The sequence below is a fragment of the Triturus cristatus genome, chromosome 4_1, assembly GCF_964204655.1.
Source record: "Triturus cristatus chromosome 4_1, aTriCri1.1, whole genome shotgun sequence".
Taxonomy (NCBI): Eukaryota; Metazoa; Chordata; class Amphibia; order Caudata; family Salamandridae; genus Triturus; species Triturus cristatus.
In genome coordinates this window covers 1,143,616,929-1,143,641,758 of record NC_140585.1, presented here as the reverse complement: position 1 = coordinate 1,143,641,758, position 24,830 = coordinate 1,143,616,929, and the positions used below count along the sequence as shown (strand labels likewise).

Here is a 24,830-nt window from a genome sequence, read left to right as displayed (position 1 = left end):
AATTTATAATGAATCCCAGAAACATACAGTATTGTATTAATGGAACATCCTTGCTCACAAATATAGAATAGTATATAGTCTGCGTAACGCAATATTCTCTTATCCCTCAAGGGATCGCACCCGAGTAATCCAGTAGCAGGAAATCCCAACATAGAGCATTAGAAAAGCTCAATCACCAAGGCAGACAGCAGGGGTGATAGGGAGCGACACAGCATAGTCCCTCTGCCAATAACAAAGGGGTTTGTACAGGGCCATTTTCCTTAACCCTAGCAAGAAATTTATATATATATATATATATATATATATATATATATATATATATATATATATTCTATAGTTAGGACCACGTTTCCATAGGAAAACCTCAACATTCTATTTTGAATAACTTTGGCGCCGGTCGACGAATCCTCGCGAATTTCTCAAAATAGGTGGGGCGCTACGCTCCGCTCCTACCCTGAAAGTCTCGGGGGGATTCGTCAAGCGGGGGCTGAGATAAAAGGGGGGTCCCAAAACGCGTTTTTCCCATGCATTTTTCCATAGGACCTTTAGAACGAGCTACAGCCCGAACGGCTGAACAGAATTACTAGAAATTTGGCAGAGAGGTAGTCCCTAGGTCAAGGAAGTGCCTTTTGTAGGTTTGGTGTAAATCTGTTCAGTAGATTCTGAGAAAATAGCCTTTAAATCAATATATATATCTGAGCCCGCTTACGGTACGCTTACCGTACGCTTACCGTACGCTTACCGTAAGCTTACGGTGGCGTGCGCGAGCGCGATTCTGATTGGCTCTTAGATCTTAGTAAACATTCGAATCGGCCAAAACCAGGAAGCGGCGTCCGCCATTTTGTCTCTCGCACTGAGTGTTGTTTATCAAACATGATGGCCAAAAACATGTTACGGGGCTGTTTTGACAACTCCCTCCCACATAGTCATGTTGAGGGAGTCCCCAAACATCCCCCAAGAGCAAAAACGGTTTTATTTTTTTTTCGGCAATTTCGCGGGGTACGCTTACCGTACGCTTACCGTACGCTTACCGTAAGCTTACCGTAAGCTTACCGTAAAAAAATAAAAATAAAAAAAACACTATCCACACTTACCCCACCCCCTGTGCTTTTGGTGGCCGCAGGCCACCAAATGTGCAGGGCTTATTAATAGAGAAAAAAAACGTAATTTTGGCAACATGAAATTATAAAATCGAAATAAAAAAAACACTATCCACATTGACCTCACCCCCTGTGCTTTTGGTGGCCGAAGGCCACCAAATGTACAGGGCTTATTAAAGTTGATAAAAACCGTGCACGGAACGAACTGCGTTAAGTGGGCGCGCACGCCACAAATGGCGTAAAGTAACTTAGCATTTAAAAAACCGTACAAATTCACTGAAAAAACCATAGGTTTCACACACGTTATAGTTAGGAAATAGCATTTAAAAAACCTTGCTAATTCACTGAAAAAACCATAGGTTTCACACATGTTATAGTTAGCTGGACATTTTACTGATAAAAAACCAATGAAATTCCCCCGTTATAGTTACTGTAGGCAACTATAACTCACGCGACCGTAATCCTCTGCTGATGACATATGTGTCTTTATGAAAAAAAAATATTTGTAATATATGTATAGCTAAAATTTTATGGAAGAAGATATGGGCAAATAAGTGTCTAAATACAGTATTAGCATCAGCAGAGGATTGCGGTCGCGTGAGTTATAGTTGCCTACAGTAACTATAACGGGGGAATTTCATTGGTTTTTTATCAGTAAAATGTCCAGCTAACTATAACATGTGTGAAACCTATGGTTTTTTCAGTGAATATATATATATATATATATATATATATATATATTCACTGAAAAAACCATAGGTTTCACACAAGTTATAGTTAGCTGTACATTTCACTCGTAAAAAACCAATGAAATTCCCCCGTTATAGTTAGTGCAGGCAACTACAACTCACGCGACCGCAATCCTCTGCTGATGCTAATACTGTATTTAGACACTTATTTGCCCATGTCTTCTTCCATTAAATTTTAGCTATACATATATTACAAATATTTTTTTTTCATAAAGACACATATGTCATCAGCAGAGGATTGCGGTCGCGTGAGTTATAGTTGCCTGCACTAACTATAACGGGGGAATTTCATTGGTTTTTTACGAGTGAAATGTACAGCTAACTATAACTTGTGTGAAACCTATGGTTTTTTCAGTGAATTTGCAAGGTTTTTTAAATGCTAATTCCTAACTATAACGTGTGTGAAACCTATGGTTTTTTCAGTGAATTTGTACGGTTTTTTAAATGCTAAGTTACTTTACGCCATTCGTGGCGTGCGCGCCCAGTTAACGCAGTTCGTTCTGTGCACGCACTGTGCGCTTCGCGCACCGTGCGTGCACAGTGAGCACGCGGTGCGCTTCGCGCACCGCGCGCCCACTTTACGCAGTTAGTGCCGTGCACGCACGCTGGTCACGCGGTGCGCTGCGTGCAGCGCTTGCCCACGTTACGCGGGATGGGCCATGTACGCACGATGCGCTTCGCGCACCGTGCGCACATGGGGGACATATGTGCTTCGTTGTGAAAGGTATTCATTTTTAGTTTCCTTGATTTATATATGCCATGCACAAATGGTGCCCTTCGGGCACCATTTGCACACGGGGTGGGGAAAGTGTGGATCATTTTTTTTTTAAAATAATTTTAACCGTACGCGTACGGTAAGCGTAATCGGCGATTTTTCGAAAAAAATTAAAAATGTTTTTTTGGCCTTGGGGGTTGTTGGGGGACACCTATATCGATGCTGGGTGGTTAAGAACTAAATATACTACCCCTTTAGATGTTTTTTGACTTTGTTTATGCTGCCCCCCTCAGAGTGCGAGAGAGAAAATGGCGGCCGCCGCTTCCTGGTTTCGACCGATTCGAATGTTTACTTAGATCGAACAGCCAATCAGAATCGCGCTCGCGCACGTCACCGCACGCGTACGGTAAGCGCACCGTAAGCTGGCTCAGATATATATATTGATTTAAAGGCTATTTTCTCAGAATCTACTGAACCGATTTACACCAAACCTACAAAAGGCACTTCCTTGACCTGTAGACTACCTCTCTGCCAAATTTCAAGGAACTCTGTTCAGCCGTTCGGGCTGTAGCGGTGTCTAAAGGTCCTATGGAAAAATGCATGGGAAAAACGCGTTTTGGGACCCCCCTTTTATCTCAGCCCCCGCTTGACGAATCCCCCCGAGACTTTCAGGGTAGGAGCAGAGCGCAGCGCCCCACCTATTGTGAGAAATTCGCGAGGATTCGTCGACCGGCGCCAAAGTTATTCAAAATAGAATGTTGCGTTTTCCTATGGAAACAGGGGCCGAACTATAACTACCTACTGGCGACCGCCAGTAGGTAAAATATATATATATATATATCTATATATATCTATATATATATATATATAGATACTTGACCCATGATTTGAAGGATACATCTTTTTTAGAAACTAGAAACGTTATAGGCATTCGATTGAATCATTGGATGCCTTAGGAGGCATCCAATGATGTAAATACCTCCAGGGTATATGCTAGAAAACTATGTTTTTAAATTGAGTCCAGCAAAATAATGTGGCATAAAACCCGACGTATTCCGATGATTCCTGGAGCTTATTACTTCAAATCAATTATTTGCTAATATCTTTGCCAACATTTTTATTTCTACATTTAGTAGGGACATAGGCTTACAAGAGCCAAAGATAGCTTTCAGCTGCCCTTCCTCGTAGAGAAGTGATATAATTAATTGCCATAGTCTCCCTTGCTGCTTAGCTTCAGGAAAGAGTTGTAAGATACATTCTGTGCTATGCATTGCCAAACATCTGAAATGTTTATCATGGACACATTAGGAAGAATTTTGTTAGTTAGCATGTGAGCATTTGTCAATGGCATGTAGTGCTATAGATTCACATGCTTTTCATACTCCTGTCATCTAGTGTTGGATTCGGATGTGTGCAAGTTGTTATTCTTTGGAGAAGTCTTTTGAGTTACAAGATCGAGTGACGCCTCCTCTTGGTGATAATGGGCATAGGCACTGACTGTTAGATTGTTTTCTCACAGGTGGATGAGAAAAGAGTGCAAGTAAGTGTAGTAAAGAGATGGCCAAGCGTAGCAACAGAAGTAAAGGAAACCGCAGCGGCTACAGGTGTCTGGGGAGGAGGGCGGCCGAATGTGAATCTACAGCACTACATGCCACGAACAGGGTAAGTAATCTAATCGGTTTGAGGCATGTATAGCTGTAGATACACATGCTTTGCATAGACTGCCGAAAGCCATCATGGCCGTAGTGTTTTGCAGGACCTGAAGTTTAGTCAGGAGGTCTTCGTTTATGGAGGCGAAAAGTGCCTTGCCGTAGTCCAGACGGCTTATGATTAGTCCTTGCACTAGGGGCATGCGGGATGAGAGGGGAATCCATTTGAAAATTTTCTTGAGATTGCGCATGAGCTCGAAACTGGTGCATACCACATTGTTAATATGGTCGGCCATGGAAAGTCTGTTGTCTAACATTATCCCCAAGTTCCGGGCTATAGACTTAGGTGGGGGGCAGGGGCCCAAGGACGGCGGCCACCATTCGTCTGTCCAACGTTTATGTGCATTTCCAAAAAGCAGTATCTCCGTTTTTCCGGCGTTGAGTAACAGATAGTGGTTAGTCATCCAATCTTATTGCAAGCATACATTGTTGGAACCGAAGTTTGGTGTTGGTGGAGTCAGGTCCTAGGGTAATTAGCAGCTGTGTATCGTCTGCATAAGACACGGTTTCAAAACAGTGTGCTTTGATTACCTTTGCTAGTGGGGACACATATAAATTGAAGAGCGCTGGACTTAGTATGGATCCTTGGGGGACACCCTTGTCGATTTCCTGATTTTTTGAGGAGAATGTTCCTATTTGGACCTTTGAAAGTCATCCAGTCAGGTAGCTCTTGATCCAAAGTAAGGCTGAGCCCTCGACACCAACCTCAGCTAGACGTTTTAGGAGAATATTATGTGAGATGGTGTCAAAGGCAGCCGACAGATCAAGTAAAATCAGGATGGTGGATTGTCTTGAATCAAGGGCCAGCCTTATATTGTCCACGGTTTCGAGTAAGGCTGTTTCGGTGCTGTGAAACGCTCTGAGTCCTGATTGGGAAGGATCTAACAGCTTGTTATCTTCTAGATGTTTGTATAGTTGGTTATTTATCAGGGATTCCATGGCCTTTCCAAAACAGTGGCAGGAGAGAGATTGGACGATAGTTTAGAGGTTGTTTAGGGTCAGCAGTGTTTTTTTTTTTAAATTCTTCTGATTATGGCCTCTTTCCAGTGAGAAGGTACAGTAGAGTGAGATAATGAGAGGTTAAGGATTTTAGTCAGGTTAGGGAGAAAATCTGGCGCAATTTTAGAATTTGAGAAGAGGCCGGGTCGGCTGGGGAACCCGATTTAATTCTATTTATTGTGAGGGCTACTTCTTCTGTGAATGTGTGGAATTCCTTAAGAACAGTGGTGTGGATGGAAAGAGACTCATTGATTGTTTGCTTGGATAGCGAGTCAGTTGAGGTCGTGTCAGTAGGTTGGGGGAATAATTTGTGGATGTCGTTAATTTTATTTTTAAAAAAAGATGAGAGAATTGACCCATTCTTGGGTCTTAGTTAGTGAAGGCTGGCATGATGGGGGGTTCGTGAATTCCTTAACTATTTTGTATAGAATTTGCTGCGTGGTTTATCCTGTTCCCCAGATAAACTTTTTTGGCTAAGGCTATATCATTCATATATAGCCTGTGAGATTTTTTATATTGTTGTCGGTCAGTTATAGTTTTGGTGTGTCGCCATTTGCGTTCGTCTGCCCTGACAGCAAGTTTAGTTGTTTTTAAATCTGTGGTAAACCATGGAGAGAGTTTGTTTGGACATCTGGTCAATTTTCTAGGGGCAATGGTGTCTAAGGTTGTGGTAATAGCGAGATCTACATCGATTGCTGCCTGGTTTGGGTCGTTGGAGACTTTTCATTCTTGTTGTATTGGTACATGCTAATCCTGGGTTTGCGTTTAGGATTGCCCCCGGATATGGTTGTATTTGTGGAGATTGAAGGCAAGATTTTGTGGGACTGAGTGAATCTCGGTTGGTGAAGGAGATCTATGGTAGCTTGTGTGTGTTGCTGGCATAGATGAGGAGTACTGGCTTTGATGACCCAGTCGTCCAGATAAGGGAATACATGGATGTGCTGTTACTACTGCTAAACAGTTGGTGAATACCCGTGGTGCAGTTGTGTTCCCAGAAGGGTAGGAAGGACTTTGCATTGGTAGGGTCTTCATGCTATCACAAACTCGAGATATTTGCGATGAGCTGAGTGTATTGGAATATGGAAATAGGTGTCTTTTAGATCGAGGGCTGTGAGAAAGTTGCTTTGTCCTTGAATTTAAAATAGGCCATAGTGTCATCCCATTTGGGAATCAGGAAATATACTCCTGATCCTAGACGGTGTAGAGGGGTGGGTTCTATAGCTCCTTTGAGGAAAAAAAGCTTGACTTTATGTTTGAGCAGCATTTGATGTTCCAGTGAGAACTTTTGGGAGCGAGGTGGTATGTTGGGAGTGGCAATGAGCTCCAGACAATAGCCATGTTCGATAATGTCCAACACCCACTGGTCTAATATTTTCGACTGCCATGTGGGTAGTAACTGTTATAGACGCCCCCTACATGTGTTATGTAGTGTGGAGGAAGGTGAGGGAAGTCTGTTTGCGAGTGTTCCCCCCCCCCCAAAGCACCTTTACCTTAAGTATTGATGCCCCTTTAGGAGTCCCTGTAGTAACTTCTGGGGAAGGAATACTGACATCGGCCTCAGTGGTATGAGGTGGAGGCTTCCACAGTTGTCGTTTTGGAACCTCCACGATAGCTAGAGCAGCGAAAGGAGCCTCGAGGTGAAGGAGTCTGAAGGGCTATTGCCGTTTGTGTCCTTTTAATTTTTTCTAGGGCCTCTTAAATCTGTGGCCCAAAGAGGTGCTCTTTGTCAAAAGGGACATTTAATTGGCTTTGCTGGAGCTCTGGATTAAAGACTGAAATACCTAACTAAGCATGGCGGCATAGTAGGATGCTTGTATTAATTTCTCGTGCCGCTGTGCCGTCTGAATCTACGGCACATCCGATAGAAGTGGTGAAGAGAAGTTTGCCCTCTGTGACAAGTTCCTGTCCCCTTTTTCTGTGCTCATCTGGGAGATGCTGGAGGAGCTTCCCCATCTCATCCCAGTAAGCACAGTCGCACCTGGCTAGGAAACCACGAGTTAGCGATACTCCAGTGGCTTGCTGATTGGGCAGCTACTCTTTTTTTCTGCTGCGTCGGTGTGTTTGCTCGGGAGAGGGCGCATCTTCGCTTGCTTGTGAATTTGCTCTTTTACGAGCACTGGTGACCACCAATAAGTCTGGTGGGACCTGTCCTCTGATAAGAATAGGGTCAGAGGGAGAGGGTTTAAACTTTGTCAACTCTTGGTGTTATGATGCGGGCCCTGACAGGGAGGGTCTTTGAAGAGGTAGTCTGTGAAGCACCATCCCTATCAACATATGCAGTAAATGTGTACCCCTGTGTGGTTCACAAGGTTTCAAAAAGAAAATCCTTCTCTAGAGGTTCTTTGTGTAATTCAACCTCATGGAACGCAGCAGCCCTGCCTATTAACTCCTGGTATGTGGTAGAATCATAAGGAGGTGAGGGGCATGCTGGGTATAAATCAGGGACAGTGTCCCATGGAGAGAGTATGTCATGTATGTTCCCGGGGTCATCTTGTGGTGGTGTACCAAATGTGTCATCCCCCATATCTTGTCCACCTGTGCCATCACCGTGGGATCCCTGAGGTGACCTGTCTTGGGGATCCTCAATAGACTGTGGTGGAGATGGTGAGTCAGGTACTGGTGGTGGAGGTGGTCAGGGTGGAGGAAGTGGTAGAGGGCTGGTAGCTTTGTCCATCTTTTTTTTCTTTGGTGGGGTGCGCAGGTCAATAGCCTCTTCAAAAGACATTTGTCTTTTTGATGGTGGTGTCGAAACCGGAGGCTTTGCGAGGATGCGTCCAGTTTGTGGTTGTATCAGTATTTGCCTCTGTCTGGCATTCAATTTCTCCTAAAGTTTGTGGAGAATGGATTCAACTGGAACAGTCTTTTTAGGGGGTTCGCTTGGAAGCTTTCGATTCGGCACCATGTTTGCGCTTCAGTGCTGAAGTTCCACTAGAAGCCGAAGGTCAGCTTTGTACCGATGGGCAGGTAGGTGCCATGGGTGTCGATGCTGAAGGCTTCGGCTGGTGTTTCAGAGCCGAGCAGGTCTTCCAAGCCAGTCGTTCTGAGCGGACCATGGCCATGAGGCAGTGGCAGTCCGAATAACTCTTACTAGAGGTGTTGGGTGTTTTTTATGGTGTTCCACCCAGGGCTGAGGGGCAGGAAGTACAGTACTCACTGCTTCGACCTCAGTTGTGTTTTTCTTGAATTCAAAGTCCCGGTCAAGCTTGGATTCCGATCTGTCTTCGACAGAGAACACTTCCTCCTACGCTACAGAAGTCTGTGGATGTTCTACTCCGATGTCGTCGTGGCCGAAGAGGTCAAAAGTGTCTGCTGTGGCCCTCGGCTGCATTTCGAGGCCGCATGCTAGTCAATCCCAGAGTGTCTTTTTGGGCCGGAAAGCTCGACAGGCTTCGCAATTCACTTCTCTGTGTTCTGGTGACAAACACATGTTACAGACCTGATGAGGGGTCAGTCTGTGGGTATTTCGTGTGGCAGTGGTGGTAGAAATGGAAAGGTGTTCGTTCGATCACCAAGAGGGCAGTTTGTGAAGGACCTTGTGGAGAGTAATTTAAAGGCCCAGAAGGGTGAGGCCCTAGAGGGGCAGCAGTAGGAGAGCATTGATCCAACGGGCGATTGTCCCTCGATACGCAGAGTGGTAGAGCGATTGAAAACAATACTGGGGTGGATTGGGAACCGAAAAGAGATCTGTACCGTCTGGACCTGGAGCGCAATCACACACATCCGAACCAGACAGCGGAAAGAAAACAATGGAATCGATGCTTATGCGCATCATCACCAAGAAGAGGAGTCACTCAATCTCGTGACTTGAAAGTTTTGCAATGAAAAACAATGGGCACACATCAGGATCCCACACTAGATGGCAGGAGTTTGCAAAACATCTGTCTCTAAAGCAACACATGGCTCGAAAACATACTTTTTGGTCTTTAACTGACCCATCGCCTCCCCTACCATCTCTACAGTCAACTTCTTCTGTAATAAATATCAATCTGTCTCAGCAAATGTTGGAATAGCCAGAACCTTTCCAACTTTCTCCATGGATGCCTGTATTTCAGTATAAAGGGACTGAATGGGCAAAGGCTTTTGCAACTGCTGAATTATTTCTGTACCTCATGCCTGTCCAATATTCAGCCCACAAGCCAGAACACACCGCCATCAATTTTATCTGACCCATATTTATGAACAGTTATTTTTTCAGTGTAGCTGTGTGGCTTGGATGCTCATTGGCAGAAGGACAGAAGTTGTTTGCAATGCTTTGATCAGAGGAAACGTATAAACTGCCTATTAATTTCATCTGATTTCAGCCTCGAACACAGCCTTGGAGCAGTATAGCACAGGACACCTGTGCACTCCATGATTTTATATAAATATATTCATTAAAAAAACAAGTGTTATAGACCTCTAGTAACTATAACTCTTGCCTACAGTAACTAACTTGTGCCCCCATCGCGCACTGTTGTCATCAATGTTATGTCAGATGTTGCAGTCATGTTATCAATGATTAAGAACATGCCATGAGTGATGCAAGATGTGGGGTAAATTCCCTTGTGTCACCTCGCTCCCACGACTCCGCGGGACTGAGTGCTCTGATTGGATGCCTGCAAAATTAGAAGAATATTGCAGGGAGCCATTGGAGGACTCGGAGACGAAGTCCTGAGTGTATTAATGAAAGAAAATATAAGGGGCCAGTGTGGGGATACCCTGCACCCCTAGCCCTTATGGAAGTGTCCCAGAGGGAAGAGGGGCCAAAATACATAAATATTATATATTTTATTTTTAAGCCACAATCCCATTGGGACTCCAGTGAAAGGTACCGGCAGGATTTAAGCATGCTCTATTGATTCCCCTGATCAAAAAACCCAGTCTTGATCCTCACGATCCATCTAATTACCGCCCGATATCCCTGCTGCCATTCCTATCAAAAATCCTGGAGGCACACGTTGCTAGCTGTCTTTCTAGCTTCGTTGAAACCACTGGATATCTGGAGCATAATCAAGCTGGGTTTCGACCAGGCCATTCAACCGAGATGGTGACACTGGCGGTCCAGAATGTACTAAGAAGCAATGCAGATAGGGACATTCACCAAGCATTGGTACTTCTCGACCTATCGGCCGCATTCGACACGGTCGACCACACCATCTTGGTCGACCGTGTCGAACAGGCTGGCCTGAGAGGCTCGGCACTTAGATGGCTGAAGTCATTTATCTCGGAGCGTACCCAGGCAGTGAGATTGGGAACTTTTACAGCGCCCAAAATCAAAAATGAATGTGGAGTCCCCCAAGGCTCGTCCCTGTCCCCACTTTTGTTTAATTTGTACTTACGACCCTTGTTATTTTCATTAAAAAAGTTTAGCGCCTTAATTTTTAACTATGCAGATGATCTGCAACTGATCTTCTGTCTGGACTCCCCTGGCGCTGCCACCGAATTTCGGGAGGTCATGGTTCACATTCAGAGATGGATGGGTTTAAATCATCTGAAACTCAACCCAGGCAAAACTGAACTGATTTTGCCCGGGAAGAGTGAACTGCATTGGGGACCACACTTCTGGCCTCCAGAAATGGGAGATCCTCCAGCTAAATCCCAAACAGTTAAGAGCTTAGGTATCACTTTTAATGAAGATCTTTCGCTCAAAAGCCAGGTAGGGACTGTGGTATCTGCAAGTTTTTTCCAACTTTGCAAGATTAAGAAGATCGCCCACCTTTTAACCCACCCTGCTCTGATTCAGGTCATCATTGCTCTTGTGCTGTCCCGTTTGGATTATTCCAATAGTTTATATCTGGGCCTACCGGCGGGGCAGCTCAAGAGACTCCAACTGGTTCAGAACCAAGCGGCCAGGTTGATCTGTAAAATTCCTAAGTGGCAGTCTATTAGACCTGGACTGGCCAGTCTCCACTGGCTGCCTGTAGCGCAGAGAGCAGCATTTAAAGCGGGATGCATTATCTTCAGGGCTCTACAAGGTAAGGGCCCTGGATTCATTAGCTGCCTGCTGGTCAGTTACACTCCCTCCCGTGCTCTCCGTTCTGGCCAAAAGAATTTGTTAGTCGTGCCCCGGATCAGGAAACAACGCCAGGGAGGAGGATCTTTCCACTTCCTGGCTTCCTCCCTGTGGAACTCCTTACCACTGCCACTAAGACTCCACGAAGATCTGTTAGCCTTTAGACAGGCTTTTAAGACTTGGCTCTTTAAGCAAGCTTATCCTTAGTTAAATTTTCTTTCTTTCTGTCACATGTTATGTTTTGCTAGTCTTCCACAGCGCCATGAAGCCTACGGGCGTACGTGCGCTTAATAAATTTAATTTAACATAACATAACATAACAGTGGGACTGAGCCATTTCAAACAAAAATTAAAAAACTGAAATGCCAGTCGGTGATTTAAATTAAAAGAAAATTGACCCCCGGTGTGGGTCAGGCCCGGTGGTTCTCAATATGATATATATGGGGAGGGGGGCATGAGTAGACCCACTTCCCAAACCACTCAGGGTAGTTGACCCTATTCTCCTGGGGCCAAATGCACTTTGAAGGTGAGGAATTCATCACCCCTCCCAAAAACCCTGCCCGCACTCTTCTGGGCAGGGAACTCCACTTTGCTCCAGACAGGCAGGAGCAGTATAAAAATTCAGCTTCAACTCAGGTGGGAGCAAAGAAAAGGTGCTGGCAGGAGCCAGCACTCAGTATGGTGCAGGCTAGGGAGCCGGCTGGGGCTGCGGGCCCCTTGGGTTCCGCCGCAGCCTCCAACATAGTGTTTCACGGGTGGCCCTACTTTATACATTTTGCAGTGGGTTGCTGTGTGAGCTAGTCACATGTGACATGATAGTTACAAATAGTTACTACGAGCATGAAAAATTCTTATGTCAGTTTTATCATTTTTAGGTCTCGCCTGAGCCAGCGCATGCGCTGCTCTAGCAAGACATTTAGTGAGTGGGCTTTAAAAATCCAACCACAGCTTTTTGTGTGGCCTGGAGCTTGTGGTTACGCGCACAGTAACGCGCATTCCTCGGATAGCTCGTGGGCACCCTTACAGCACGCGATCAGGCGCCATCTGGCTTTCTTCTCGAACGCTCTCCCAAGCGCTTGCTTCAACGCTCCTCCCCCAGCATAGAGCACGTCTCGTGGCCACGCGTCTTTATTCTGCTCGTTTCTGCCCCCACTCTTGCCCCCCCACCCACTCCGTCCTGTTACAGGGAAGCCCCTTAGTGCCTCAGGCAAGCTGAACATGAGGCCACATCACAGCTACAGAGAGGTCAGGTACTTTTTTGGTACAGGGCACCATGATCCATTTCAAAACTCACCCCCACCCCTCCCAATGAGAATAGTGCCGGTTTCACTTTAAGCGTGCATTTATTTATTTATTAAGTGTTCCTGTTAGTGTCCCGCGAAAGCTCCGCCTCCCCGCTCCTCCCGCCGGCTGCTGCTGCTCCCGGCGCCATCTGGCGTTCCTCTCTTGTTTACATTTGCTGTTCAAGTTGCCTGCTCCACTCTCTTTCTGCCAGCTGTCTCGTGTCTCACTTGGCCTCCCCTCAGACGGGTCTCTGCAGTTCGCGCCCCCCCCCCCCCGTGTCCCCTAACACTCTCCAGATGGGCCAATGCTTGTTTTCCTCTTCTTTAGGGGTTCGCACCTCTCTCGAGTTTTTCACCTCACCCCTACTCCCCCCTCTGATTCTCTGCCATGTCCACTCTCTTTCTGCCCGCTGTCTCGTGTCTCACTCGGTCTCCCCTCACAGACGGGTCTCTGCAGTTCGCCCCCCCCCCCCCCCCCCAGTGTTCCCGAACACGCTCCAGATGGGCCAATGCTTGTTTTCCTCTTCTTTAGGAGTTTGCACATCTCTCAAGTGCTTTTCACCTCACCCCTACTCCCCCCCCCGATTCTCTGTCTAGCTCCACTCTCTTTCTGCCCGCTGTCTCATGTCTCACCCGATCTCCACTCACAGACGGGTCTCTGCAGTTCGTAGTTTTTGTCAACCCCCTCGTAATATAGTGGCACAATTGGGAATTTAGTGAACCAGGTCTCCTTTGGAGCAACCGGAAAGTGGGGAGTCTTAAACCCATCAATCCTGCAGATCGGAAAAGGGGCCCCTGCCCTCATCCACCATCTTAAAAGCTGGTCTCGTGTCCGTACCATCTTAACTCAATGTGGCCCGCTACCAGCATTCCGTCACGTTATATTATTCTCACTAGTAGTCTGCGTTCATTGTGCACTCAGGTGTGTTGTGTTCACTAGTACATCACTATGATTGTTATTTATTCTGTATCACAAGCAGAATGCACTCTGTTCACCAGTTTACGGCAATGGACGTTATTTATTGTATACCACAAGCATAGTGCATAATACATGACATTGCATTGTGTTTCCAATTTACCACAATCAGGCTACACTAGTGGATAACAATAAAAATGTTCTCCTACACTACAGTCTGGGTGAATCACGCCCATTCGTAGACCATAATGCACTTTGTTAATTTATCACAATCATGGTGCAGTGTATTCACTAGTGCATCAAAGTGCATTTGCTTTTTGGATACCAGAATTAGGGTGCATTGTGTACGTTAGTACATCATTGTGATTTTTCCTTACAGTATCAAGCAAGGTACATTGAGTCTGCAGGCCATTACAATACCCTTTGTTCTTAGTATACCTCGATGACGTTGCCTTGTGAATGGTTGTACGGCAGACTAGTCTTTAATGATTGTGCTCCACATGAAATAGTACTATGTTCTTTAGTATATCACAATGCCATGTTTTTATAGAAATTCCAATGATATCAGTAGTATATCGAGTATTAGGGCTATCTGTCTATTTGGGAGTAAGACGTAGCTGATACTCAGTTACTATGTAAACAAGCATTGGCATAGCCAATAGGTCTCGCTTTTGGGACCTTATAAGTGTTTAGACATGCAACAGTTGATGTTGTTGCACCAAGGATATTGTGCTGCATAACTAAATACTTATAAGGTCCCAAAAGCGAGACCTATTGGCTATGCCAATGCTTGTTTTTATTTGCTTTTATGTCTCCAGTTGCGTTTTAAATTGCTATCTATGTTATATGTACCCACAGGACGAAAATAAAATAGTGCATCTTCAGCTATCGCTGTCCCAGAGAACTATACTAACCAGTACAGTGTGCTTGTCGATGAATGTATGTATGTGTTTGTAATAGAGGAGTTAGGAGTGTAAGGGACTGGGTCCTAAAGAAACCCCAAGACACTTTTAAGGCTATTATATAGGCTGAACCATGTCAACCCATTTAGATGCAGGGATATTAGATAGTCCCAAGCATCTCCACAGATTTTACTCATCCCTTATATCTACCACCCATTTAAAAAAGTCCATGGCCTTTGGGTTAGGATATGGGGATTTTCAGACTTTCTAAATCCTGCTTTCATATTTACCCACTGTTAGACCTGTCAGCCCTTCGGGTGGTCCCTCCTCATCATTATTTATTTTGTCCCACTTTTGCCTCAACCCCTGTTTGAATTTTTCCTTTTTGGGAACCACCAGACTTTTTAGTGTTGCTGCAGATTCAGGGAGCCATTTTAGCTACCCCTGAAACTTCTGTCTGAGGGCCTGGAGCACAAAATGGTGGCCACCTGTGACATCACCAGCATCCACTGGAACCTACCAGCACCTTCCAGAACATTCCAGGAGATTCCAGAACTCTGTGACAGTTGGAGACCGTTTAGAATGTTGGGAGGATAAGAGAGGCAGTTGGCAGTTGGAGCTGGCAGTTGGCACCTGACTGGTGAAGAGAGAGCAGCACAACAGTGAAGGAGGAAGGAGTGAAGCAGCAGGGGTGGAAACTTGTGCCTGGAGTGGGGTCCATAAACCCACCCTTGATACTTGTCCCTACTGATGGATCCCAGCCTATAGCCCTGTGTGGGAAGAAGACAGGAAAACTCATCCTAAGGACCTGAACAGCAGGAACAGGCCTTAGAAGCAGAAAGCAGCAAGATCCTGACCTGAGAACTGGTTTCCCTGGAGTCCGGCGTCGAGTAGCCTGAAGACCTGGAGCCCGAGGTGGAGAAGCGGCGCTGACTGAAGTAGCAGACGTCGTACCCGGAGCCGCCTGAGGTCGTGAGAGGGCGCCGACGGAGGTCGTGAGGAATACCAGAGGTCGAGGAGGAAGTGAACCGAGGTCGAGCGAGCGGCGTCATCGGAGGAGTGAAGTCCGCCCTCCGGAGTCGTCGGAGACCGAGGTAGAAGAGCACCGGAGGTCGGGAGTGAGGATCGCACTCCGGAGTCGCCCGGAGCCTGTGAGGAGGAGCACCGGAGGTCGGGGTTGAGGATCGCACCCCGGAGTCGCCGGAAGTCGACATCGAGGCCAGGCCGGCCGACGTCATCGGAGCCGAGAGCGCCATCGGACCGGAGCCGCCCGAAGTCGACATCGTGAAGAGACTGCCCGACGCCGTCGAATCGGAGGTCGAGATCGAACCGAGGCCACCGACATCGGACCGGAACCGCCTGCCGGCGTCGTCAAAGAACTGACATTGTGCCGAGGCCGCCGAGACCGAACCGGAACCGCCTCACGGCGTCGACACGACTCCAGCGGCGTCGGAACATCAGAAAAAGGGCAGTAAGTGGAGTAGAGGGCGCCTAAGGCCCTGTGGAGACCTGAGAGACTGCTCTAAGGGGCTAGGGAGGTGCTGAAACCCACCTGACTGTGCCTGGGGTGAACTGGGACTAACCTAGAGAGGTTGTGTGGAGAGAGAAAGCCGGGGCACTGGTATACCCCCCTTGGATCTACCTCAGATTAGGCCTCAGCCTTGTCCCAGCCAGGGAGTAGCCCCCCCTCAAGCCTTCCACAACCCTACAAGCTGTGCCTGGGCCATATCAGCCCTTAAGAATTGAAGTGTCATCTGATTATATGAGGGTTGCTGTATACTTTTAATTATTTATTGGGGATACTGTATTTATTGAGTTTTTACCTATTTATTGCTGCACTATATTTATAGGTCCACAGGACTTGTTGGTGTACAATATTTATTGGTACAGTATTTATTGCCTCAAAGTATTTAATTGTCTGTATATATTGCACTTGTATTTATGCCCTGTTATTTATGATCACCCCCCTTTATTTCATCAAACAGCCAATATTTATTTGACCTGCACTAATTGAAACTTGTATATTGTGATTGACCTATTTATTTTTCCAATCAGCAACTAAGAGAAAAAGATAAAGAAAGAATATTTTCATAATTTTTACGGTGTAGAGTCGTTTTTGGAACGGATGCACGCATGGTTATTGTATGGGTATATTGTATGCTTAGCACTGCGCCTGTTTCCTGACCACTCGAGCCAAGCTACCACAGTGTGTTCGAGGAGTCCACCACCACCCTGCGGAGTGGGGGTGGGCTGTTTCCAACATAAATTGGTGTTCAGCGGTGGGATAGAGCTGTGCCTACGTATACTCAACAATAACTGTGGGTAGTCCATAGGCCTACACCGGGAGTTTTCTCAAAGCGGCCTTCCTAATTGTGGGTTTTTGTTTTTTCCAAATTTACTCTGGTGGTGGGAGGAGGTATTATTAAGGGTACCCCCCCTGCATTGTTACTGCACAAAACCTGTCCTCTAACCTGAGTGGGCAAGATGGAGTTTGTACTAGAGAATCTAGAAACGTACACTGTGGCCCAACTCAGGGAGTTTTGCCAGCGGGAGGGGGTGTACTGTCCCCCAGGAGCGAAGAAGGGTGCACTCCAAACCAGCTTAAGGGCTTGGGGGGAGGCACGCCGAGAAAGCAAGGCTGAGGAGGAAGACAGGGATGGAGAGCCTGACCCCGAGGGGGCTGAGATGTACCAACCTGAGGTGGGGAACCTGTCAGCAGGGCCCAGGACACTTTCTAGGAAGGGCAGCACTGTCTCTAGCGGGGGCTTATCCAGCGTGGAGTTAGCAGACCGGAGGGAGAAAAGACAGCTCACATGGGACTTAGCAAAGCTGGAGAAGGAAAAGGAGGAGCAGAGGATGGCCCATGAATTGCGACTGAAAGAAATAGATCTTCAGATTTTGAGAATCGGGGCACAACCTGTTCCTAATGGTGGCAGCCAAAACCAAGAAATCACCAGGGAATCTAAACCATACCTGCCAAAGGACATAGTGGCTAGCTATGGAGTGGGCGACGATATCGCCAAGTGGCTAGCGGCCTATGAGGTCTCACTGAGGGCCCATGGGGTTCCGGAGAAGTACTGGGGAGGGGGATTGTACAAGTACATGCCCCCAGCTGGTAGGGATGCTTTATTGGCCCTCGAGGAGGATGAGCAGACCCACTACCCCACCATGAAACTGGGGCTCATCAGAAAGTTTGGACTAACACCTGAAAAGTACAGACAGAAGTTCAGGGGTAGTCACAAGCTGGGCACGCAGAATTGGGTGGACTTCCTGGACTATGCGAAGAAGGCAATGGAAGGTTGGATTCAGGGCAGTGAAGTGAGGAACTACGAGGAGTTGTTTGACCTAGTACTGAAGGAACACCTACTCGAGAAATGTTTCCCTGAACTGCGGCAACACCTGGTGGATAGCAAGCTGACCAGTCCCCGGAAGCTTGCTGAGGAGGCGGATATTTGGGCTAGTACCCGAGTGTCCACAAGGGGGACTGGAGGGGATACTCAAAAGGCCGGACATGGCGCCCCCCAGAAGAAAGAGGGAGGGGAAAAGAAAAAGGAGTTCTCCAAAGGCCCCCAAAATAACTTCCAAGGGAAGGGAACAGGATTCACCTCTAAGGCTAACCCACCCAGAAACCCTAATCCTGGCCAGAGTCAGCAGCCAAGGGTTGTCCATTGCTACGAGTGCGGTGGCGTTGGACACTATAAAGGAGATCCGAAGTGTCAGAAACGATCACCCCCTCCCACTGGAGGAAAGCCCCCCGGAGTAGCTAGTGTAGTGCTCGGGGAGGAGATGCCCTTAACTAGGGGAAGGGAGTGGGCGGGTGTCACTTTAGTGTCCCTGGGAGAACGGGAGATGGTTCCTAAGATCCAGGTGCCCGCAAATACCGCAAAGTATGGGCAGTGGATCACCATCAACGGCCAAAGAGGGGAGGCTCTGAGAGACAGAGGAGCCAGTATGACTATGGTGCGTAGCCAACTGGTGTCTCCAGAGCAGGTAATTCCCGATGTACTCCACCCAGCCGCGATGGCTGACGGCAGAACAGGTCACTATCCCGTGGCCGAGGTTCCCTTTGAATGGGGGGGGGTTGCAGGTTCACTTCGAGTTGCCGTAAGCCCTGCCGTGCCAGTCGATTGTCTGCTGGGCAATGACATGGAGCACAACGCTTGGAAGGAGGTGGAATACCGGACTCACACCGAGATGCTGGGTACACCTGACTGGGCCTGTGTTAGCACAAGGTCCGAGACTACCCGAAGAGGGAGTTCATTTCGGCTGGAGCCTGGAACAAAGGCCCAGCCAGCTGCCAGTCAAGGGAAGAACCGAGGACAGGAGGAGCCTGCCTCGGCGTCTCCACCCCGTAGGGCGGATAGGCCACCGGAGGTGGTGGACCAGGAGTCTGCGGAGGGGGACGTTACCAACCTGGAGGACCTACCCATCCCGGCCGAGTGGCACGTGGAGGGAGGCCCGTCCAGGGAGGAATTCTGCCAGGGCCAGAGGGAGTGCCCTACCCTTGAGGGGCTGAGGCGACAGGCCGAAGCCCAGGCAGCAGGGAACGTTGAAGGGAACTACAGTGTTTACTGGGAGGATGGCCTCCTCTACAGTGAACCCAAGGCACCCCTACACGGATCGTCACGAGCCTTGGTAGTCCCTCAACGTTATCGAGCCTTCCTTCTGGAGTTGGCTCACGAGATACCATTGGCAGGACACCTGGGGCAAGACAAGACCTTCGCCCGTCTTGTCCCACACTTTTATTGGCCTCAGATGAAAGTGTCGTCCGATACCTACTGCCGGACATGTGTGTCTTGCCAAGCCAGTGGGAAAACAGGGGTGAAGCTGAAAGCTCCCCTGGAACCACTTCCTGTCGTTAGCACCCCCTTTGAAAGGGTGGGCATCGACATTGTGGGTCCGTTAGATCCGCCAACATCAGCTGGTCACAGGTTGATCCTGGTCCTGGTGGATCATGCCACACGGTACCCAGAGGCAATACCTCTGAGGACCATAACAGCACCTGTTGTGGCTAGGGCCCTGATGGGAATCTTTACCCGAGTGGGTTTTCCCAAGGAAGTTGTGTCCGACAGGGGGACCAACTTCATGTCAGCGTATATGCGGGCGATGTGGAAGGAGTGTGGAGTGACCTACCGGTTCACAACTCCTTACCACCCCCAGACCAATGGTCTGGTGGAGAGGTTTAATAAAACCTTGAAGGGCATGATCAGAAGTCTGCCTGAAAGCCTGCGGAGGAAATGGGACGTCCTCCTACCCTGTTTACTTTTTTCCTACAGGGAAGTGCCACAGAAGGGAGTGGGCTTCAGCCCCTTCGAGCTTCTGTATGGGCACCCTGTACGGGGACCTCTCAACCTGGTGAGAGACGGATGGGAAAGAACTCCCAGAAAGCTTCCCCAGGATGTGGTGAGCTACATGCTGGCCTTCCGGAGCCAAATGGCTAAGTTGTGGAAGCAAGCTTCTGACAACTTGGAAGCCAGCCAAGCAGTAATGAAGGCGTGGTATGACCACAATGCTCACCCGGTGGAGTTGGAGCCTGGCCAGAAGGTGTGGGTGATCGAACCCGGAGAGCTTAGTGCCCTCCAGGATCGCTGGTCAGGACCCTTTGAGGTGTTGGAGAAGAAGGGTAAGGCTACCTACTTGGTGGACCTGAAGACCCCTCGTCAGCCCCTGCGGGTGCTGCATGCCAACCGCCTCAAACCCCACCACGAGAGGCCCGAAGTCATCTTGATGATGGTGACTGACGGAGGAGAGGACGTGGAAAGCGAGCCTCTCCCTGATCTGTTTGCGTCTCAAGAAAAGGATGGGTCGGTGGAGGGAGTGATTCTCTCCCCATCTCTAACTCCTGAACAGCAGGAGGACTGTCGCCAGGTCCTGGGGCAGTACTCTTCGTTGTTCTCCCTTGTCCCGGGTAGGACTCACCTGTGCGTCCATGACGTGGACACAGGAGACAGCCCACCTGTGAAGTCCAAGATCTACCGGATGTCAGACAAGGTGAAGGCCAGCATTCATAGTGAAGTCACTAAGATGCTGGAGCTAGGAGTGATTGAACCTTCTAGCAGCCCCTGGTCCAGTCCGGTGGTGTTAGTACCAAAAGCTGCACCACCGGGTGCCCAACCAGAACTGAGGTTCTGTGTGGACTACCGGGGACTGAATTCAGTGACAAAAACTGATGCTCATCCGATCCCTAGGGCGGATGAATTAATTGACCGGCTGGGAGCTGCCCAATATCTAAGTACCTTTGACCTTAATTCGGGGTACTGGCAGATCTCTTTGACTGATGGAGCAAGGGAAAGGTCAGCCTTCTCCACGCCCAATGGCCACTACCAGTTCTGTGTGATGCCCTTTGGGCTCAAGAACGCACCTGCCACGTTTCAGCGCCTGGTAAACCAGATCCTCACCGGAATGGAGAGTTTCTCTGCTGCTTATCTGGATGACATAGCCGTCTTCAGTAACAGCTGGGAGGATCACTTGCGTCACCTGCAAGCTGTTCTCCAGGCCCTGAGACAAGCTGGATTGACGATCAAGGCCAGCAAGTGCCAGATCGGGCAGGGGTCGGTAGTGTACCTTGGACACTTGGTGGGTAGGGGAGCGGTGCAACCCCTCCAGGCGAAGATCGAGGCCATCATGGCCTGGGAACCCCCCAAGACACAGACTGAGGTCCGAGCATTTTTGGGCCTCACGGGATATTACCGCCGCTTCGTGAAGGGGTACGGTACCATCGTAGCCCCCCTCACGGAGCTCACGTCCAAGAAACAACCTCGACGGGTAGTCTGGACGGAGGCTTGTCAGCAAGCCTTTGAGAAATTGAAGAAAGCCATGTGCGAGGCCCCGGTCTTAAGGGCCCCAGACTTTTCCAAGAAGTTCATTGTCCAGACAGATGCATCAGAACATGGCATTGGGGCAGTGTTATCGCAACTCAACGAAGAGGGTCTGGATCAACCCGTGGTTTTCCTATCCAGGAGACTACTTCCCAGGGAACAGAAGTGGAGTGCAATAGAGCGTGAAGCCTTTGCAGTGGTATGGGCTCTGAAGAAGTTGCGGCCATACCTGTTTGGCTCGCACTTCCTAGTTCAGACAGACCACAGACCCCTTCGTTGGCTGATGCAAATGAAGGGGGAGAATCCCAAGTTGTTGAGGTGGTCTATTTCCCTACAGGGAATGGACTTTCAGGTGGAACATCGGCCTGGAGTGGACCACGCCAATGCAGACGGTCTCTCAAGGTATTTCCGCCTTAGTGATGAGAACTCCCAAGGGGTTGGGTAGCTCTCCCCACTTTCAGCTGGGGGGGACGCGTGTTAGACCTGTCAGCCCTTCGGGTGGTCCCTCCTCATCATTATTTATTTTGTCCCACTTTTGCCTCAACCCCTGTTTGAATTTTTCCTTTTTGGGAACCACCAGACTTTTTAGTGTTGCTGCAGATTCAGGGAGCCATTTTAGCTACCCCTGAAACTTCTGTCTGAGGGCCTGGAGCACAAAATGGTGGCCACCTGTGACATCACCAGCATCCACTGGAACCTACCAGCACCTTCCAGAACATTCCAGGAGATTCCAGAACTCTGTGACAGTTGGAGACCGTTTAGAATGTTGGGAGGATAAGAGAGGCAGTTGGCAGTTGGAGCTGGCAGTTGGCACCTGACTGGTGAAGAGAGAGCAGCACAACAGTGAAGGAGGAAGGAGTGAAGCAGCAGGGGTGGAAACTTGTGCCTGGAGTGGGGTCCATAAACCCACCCTTGATACTTGTCCCTACTGATGGATCCCAGCCTATAGCCCTGTGTGGGAAGAAGACAGAAAAACTCATCCTAAGGACCTGAACAGCAGGAACAGGCCTTAGAAGCAGAAAGCAGCAAGATCCTGACCTGAGAACTGGTTTCCCTGGAGTCCGGCGTCGAGTAGCCTGAAGACCTGGAGCCCGAGGTGGAGAAGCGGCGCTGACTGAAGTAGCAGACGTCGTACCCGGAGCCGCCTGAGGTCGTGAGAGGGCGCCGACGGAGGTCGTGAGGAATACCAGAGGTCGAGGAGGAAGTGAACCGAGGTCGAGCGAGCGGCGTCATCGGAGGAGTGAAGTCCGCCCTCCGGAGTCGTCGGAGACCGAGGTAGAGGAGCACCGGAGGTCGGGAGTGAGGATCGCACTCCGGAGTCGCCCGGAGCCTGTGAGGAGGAGCACCGGAGGTCGGGGTTGAGGATCGCACCCCGGAGTCGCCGGAAGTCGACATCGAGGCCAGGCCGGCCGACGTCATCGGAGCCGAGAGCGCCATCGGACCGGAGCCGCCCGAAGTCGACATCGTGAAGAGACTGCCCGACGCCGTCGAATCGGAGGTCGAGATCGAACCGAGGCCACCGACATCGGACCGGAACCGCCTGCCGGCGTCGTCAAAGAACTGACATTGTGCCGAGGCCGCCGAGACCGAACCGGAACCGCCTCACGGCGTCGACACGACTCCAGCGGCGTCGGAACATCAGAAAAAGGGCAGTAAGTGGAGTAGAGGGCGCCTAAGGCCCTGTGGAGACCTGAGAGACTGCTCTAAGGGGCTAGGGAGGTGCTGAAACCCACCTGACTGTGCCTGGGGTGAACTGGGACTAACCTAGAGAGGTTGTGTGGAGAGAGAAAGCCGGGGCACTGGTATACCCCCCTTGGATCTACCTCAGATTAGGCCTCAGCCTTGTCCCAGCCAGGGAGTAGCCCCCCCTCAAGCCTTCCACAACCCTACAAGCTGTGCCTGGGCCATATCAGCCCTTAAGAATTGAAGTGTCATCTGATTATATGAGGGTTGCTGTATACTTTTAATTATTTATTGGGGATACTGTATTTATTGAGTTTTTACCTATTTATTGCTGCACTATATTTATAGGTCCACAGGACTTGTTGGTGTACAATATTTATTGGTACAGTATTTATTGCCTCAAAGTATTTAATTGTCTGTATATATTGCACTTGTATTTATGCCCTGTTATTTATGATCACCCCCCTTTATTTCATCAAACAGCCAATATTTATTTGACCTGCACTAATTGAAACTTGTATATTGTGATTGACCTATTTATTTTTCCAATCAGCAACTAAGAGAAAAAGATAAAGAAAGAATATTTTCATAATTTTTACGGTGTAGAGTCGTTTTTGGAACGGATGCACGCATGGTTATTGTATGGGTATATTGTATGCTTAGCACTGCGCCTGTTTCCTGACCACTCGAGCCAAGCTACCACAGTGTGTTCGAGGAGTCCACCACCACCCTGCGGAGTGGGGGTGGGCTGTTTCCAACACCCACCCACTCTAAAGTACTCCTTCAAAATAACGAGAAGCCCATTCACCATTAGAATCATTTCTGGTAAATGAGGTGTGGCCAATGCTGAAGCATGAAATCTTGGGAGTATGTAGGTCAAACCTATCAATGTTTTATGAATTCCTTGGTCCAACACATACTGGATATAGTACGAAACATTAAGTAACTCCATACCAAGGGGCATTTCCCATGATGTGGGTCCCTTTTTACTTTTGGATATCAGAAATAGATAACACCCTTGAAAGAGGGCCAATAAATCAGAGCTTGAAAAATGTCTCTGCCATAATAATACAAACCATAAAACGCCCTGTGAAGCCAGATCAGACAGATCTAGGTAGGAAATGTATTAAAGCTGATCTGATTTGAAAAGGATCAAACACTAGTCACTCCTTTCACATTTACCTTCATTTGGGGGACAGATTCTCCAGTTAACATGGCTTCATCCACTATACATCTTCCTCTAAGCAACAGCACGTCACACGGAACCAAGTTCTCATGAGGGGACCGGCCTGTAGGAGGGAAGCAGGTAGAATTAAAAAAAACATGACACAGAGCACACTGAATTTATTTGTAAGTATTTTGCATGTATGTGCTCTGAAAACCAATGTTAGACTGCCCTTGGCGGTTAAAGAAGGTGATAATATTTCTATTACTGTGTATTTTTGCAGGAATGAACGAAGGAGGCTTGGAGTGAGGGATGGGGCACCATTGTAATTGGAAGCGTCTTCCAAAGCAATCAAGCCTAAAACATCAAGTCTGTTCCTAGTTCCATTTCATCACTCCTTACAGAATCTTTAAGGACACATTTGTGTTTGCACATTTTCCAGAGGCTTAGTAAAACAGTTCACATCCATTGTTTCACACTAGTGACAAGAGCAATATTAACGTTACAACTACAGCGTGCAAGATTAATGAATATGTGCGACAGTGAGGCAGGAATGAAGAGACAGGTAGAAAACAATGGCCACACTGACAGCATCCCCCCATTTTTACATTGCATAGTCAACTAAGTATTAGGACTGAGTTTTCAAGGGATGCTTAACCCCTTGAGTGCCCCGCCCTTTCCCCCTCCTGTGCCGGCCCTTTCATTAGCGGGCGGGGTCGATGACGAGATAGTCTCGTCATGGGCACAGCGCAACCGCGCTCCATGACGAGACTATCTCGTCATGGGCACAGAAGGGGTT

The 24,830-nt window shown here is 48.3% G+C and overlaps 1 protein-coding gene across 2 annotated transcripts in view; it reads right to left on the bottom strand.

Annotated features, from left to right (window-relative positions):
* ATP13A1 (ATPase 13A1) overlaps positions 1-24,830 on the bottom strand; it is a 412,373-nt gene that overhangs the window by 251,704 nt on the left and 135,839 nt on the right. For both annotated transcript variants that reach the window (XM_085654252.1, XM_085654251.1), the window contains exon 7: positions 24,049-24,155. In XM_085654252.1, the coding sequence (XP_085510378.1) occupies positions 24,049-24,155 (107 nt within the window). The remainder of the gene's footprint in view (positions 1-24,048; positions 24,156-24,830) is intronic.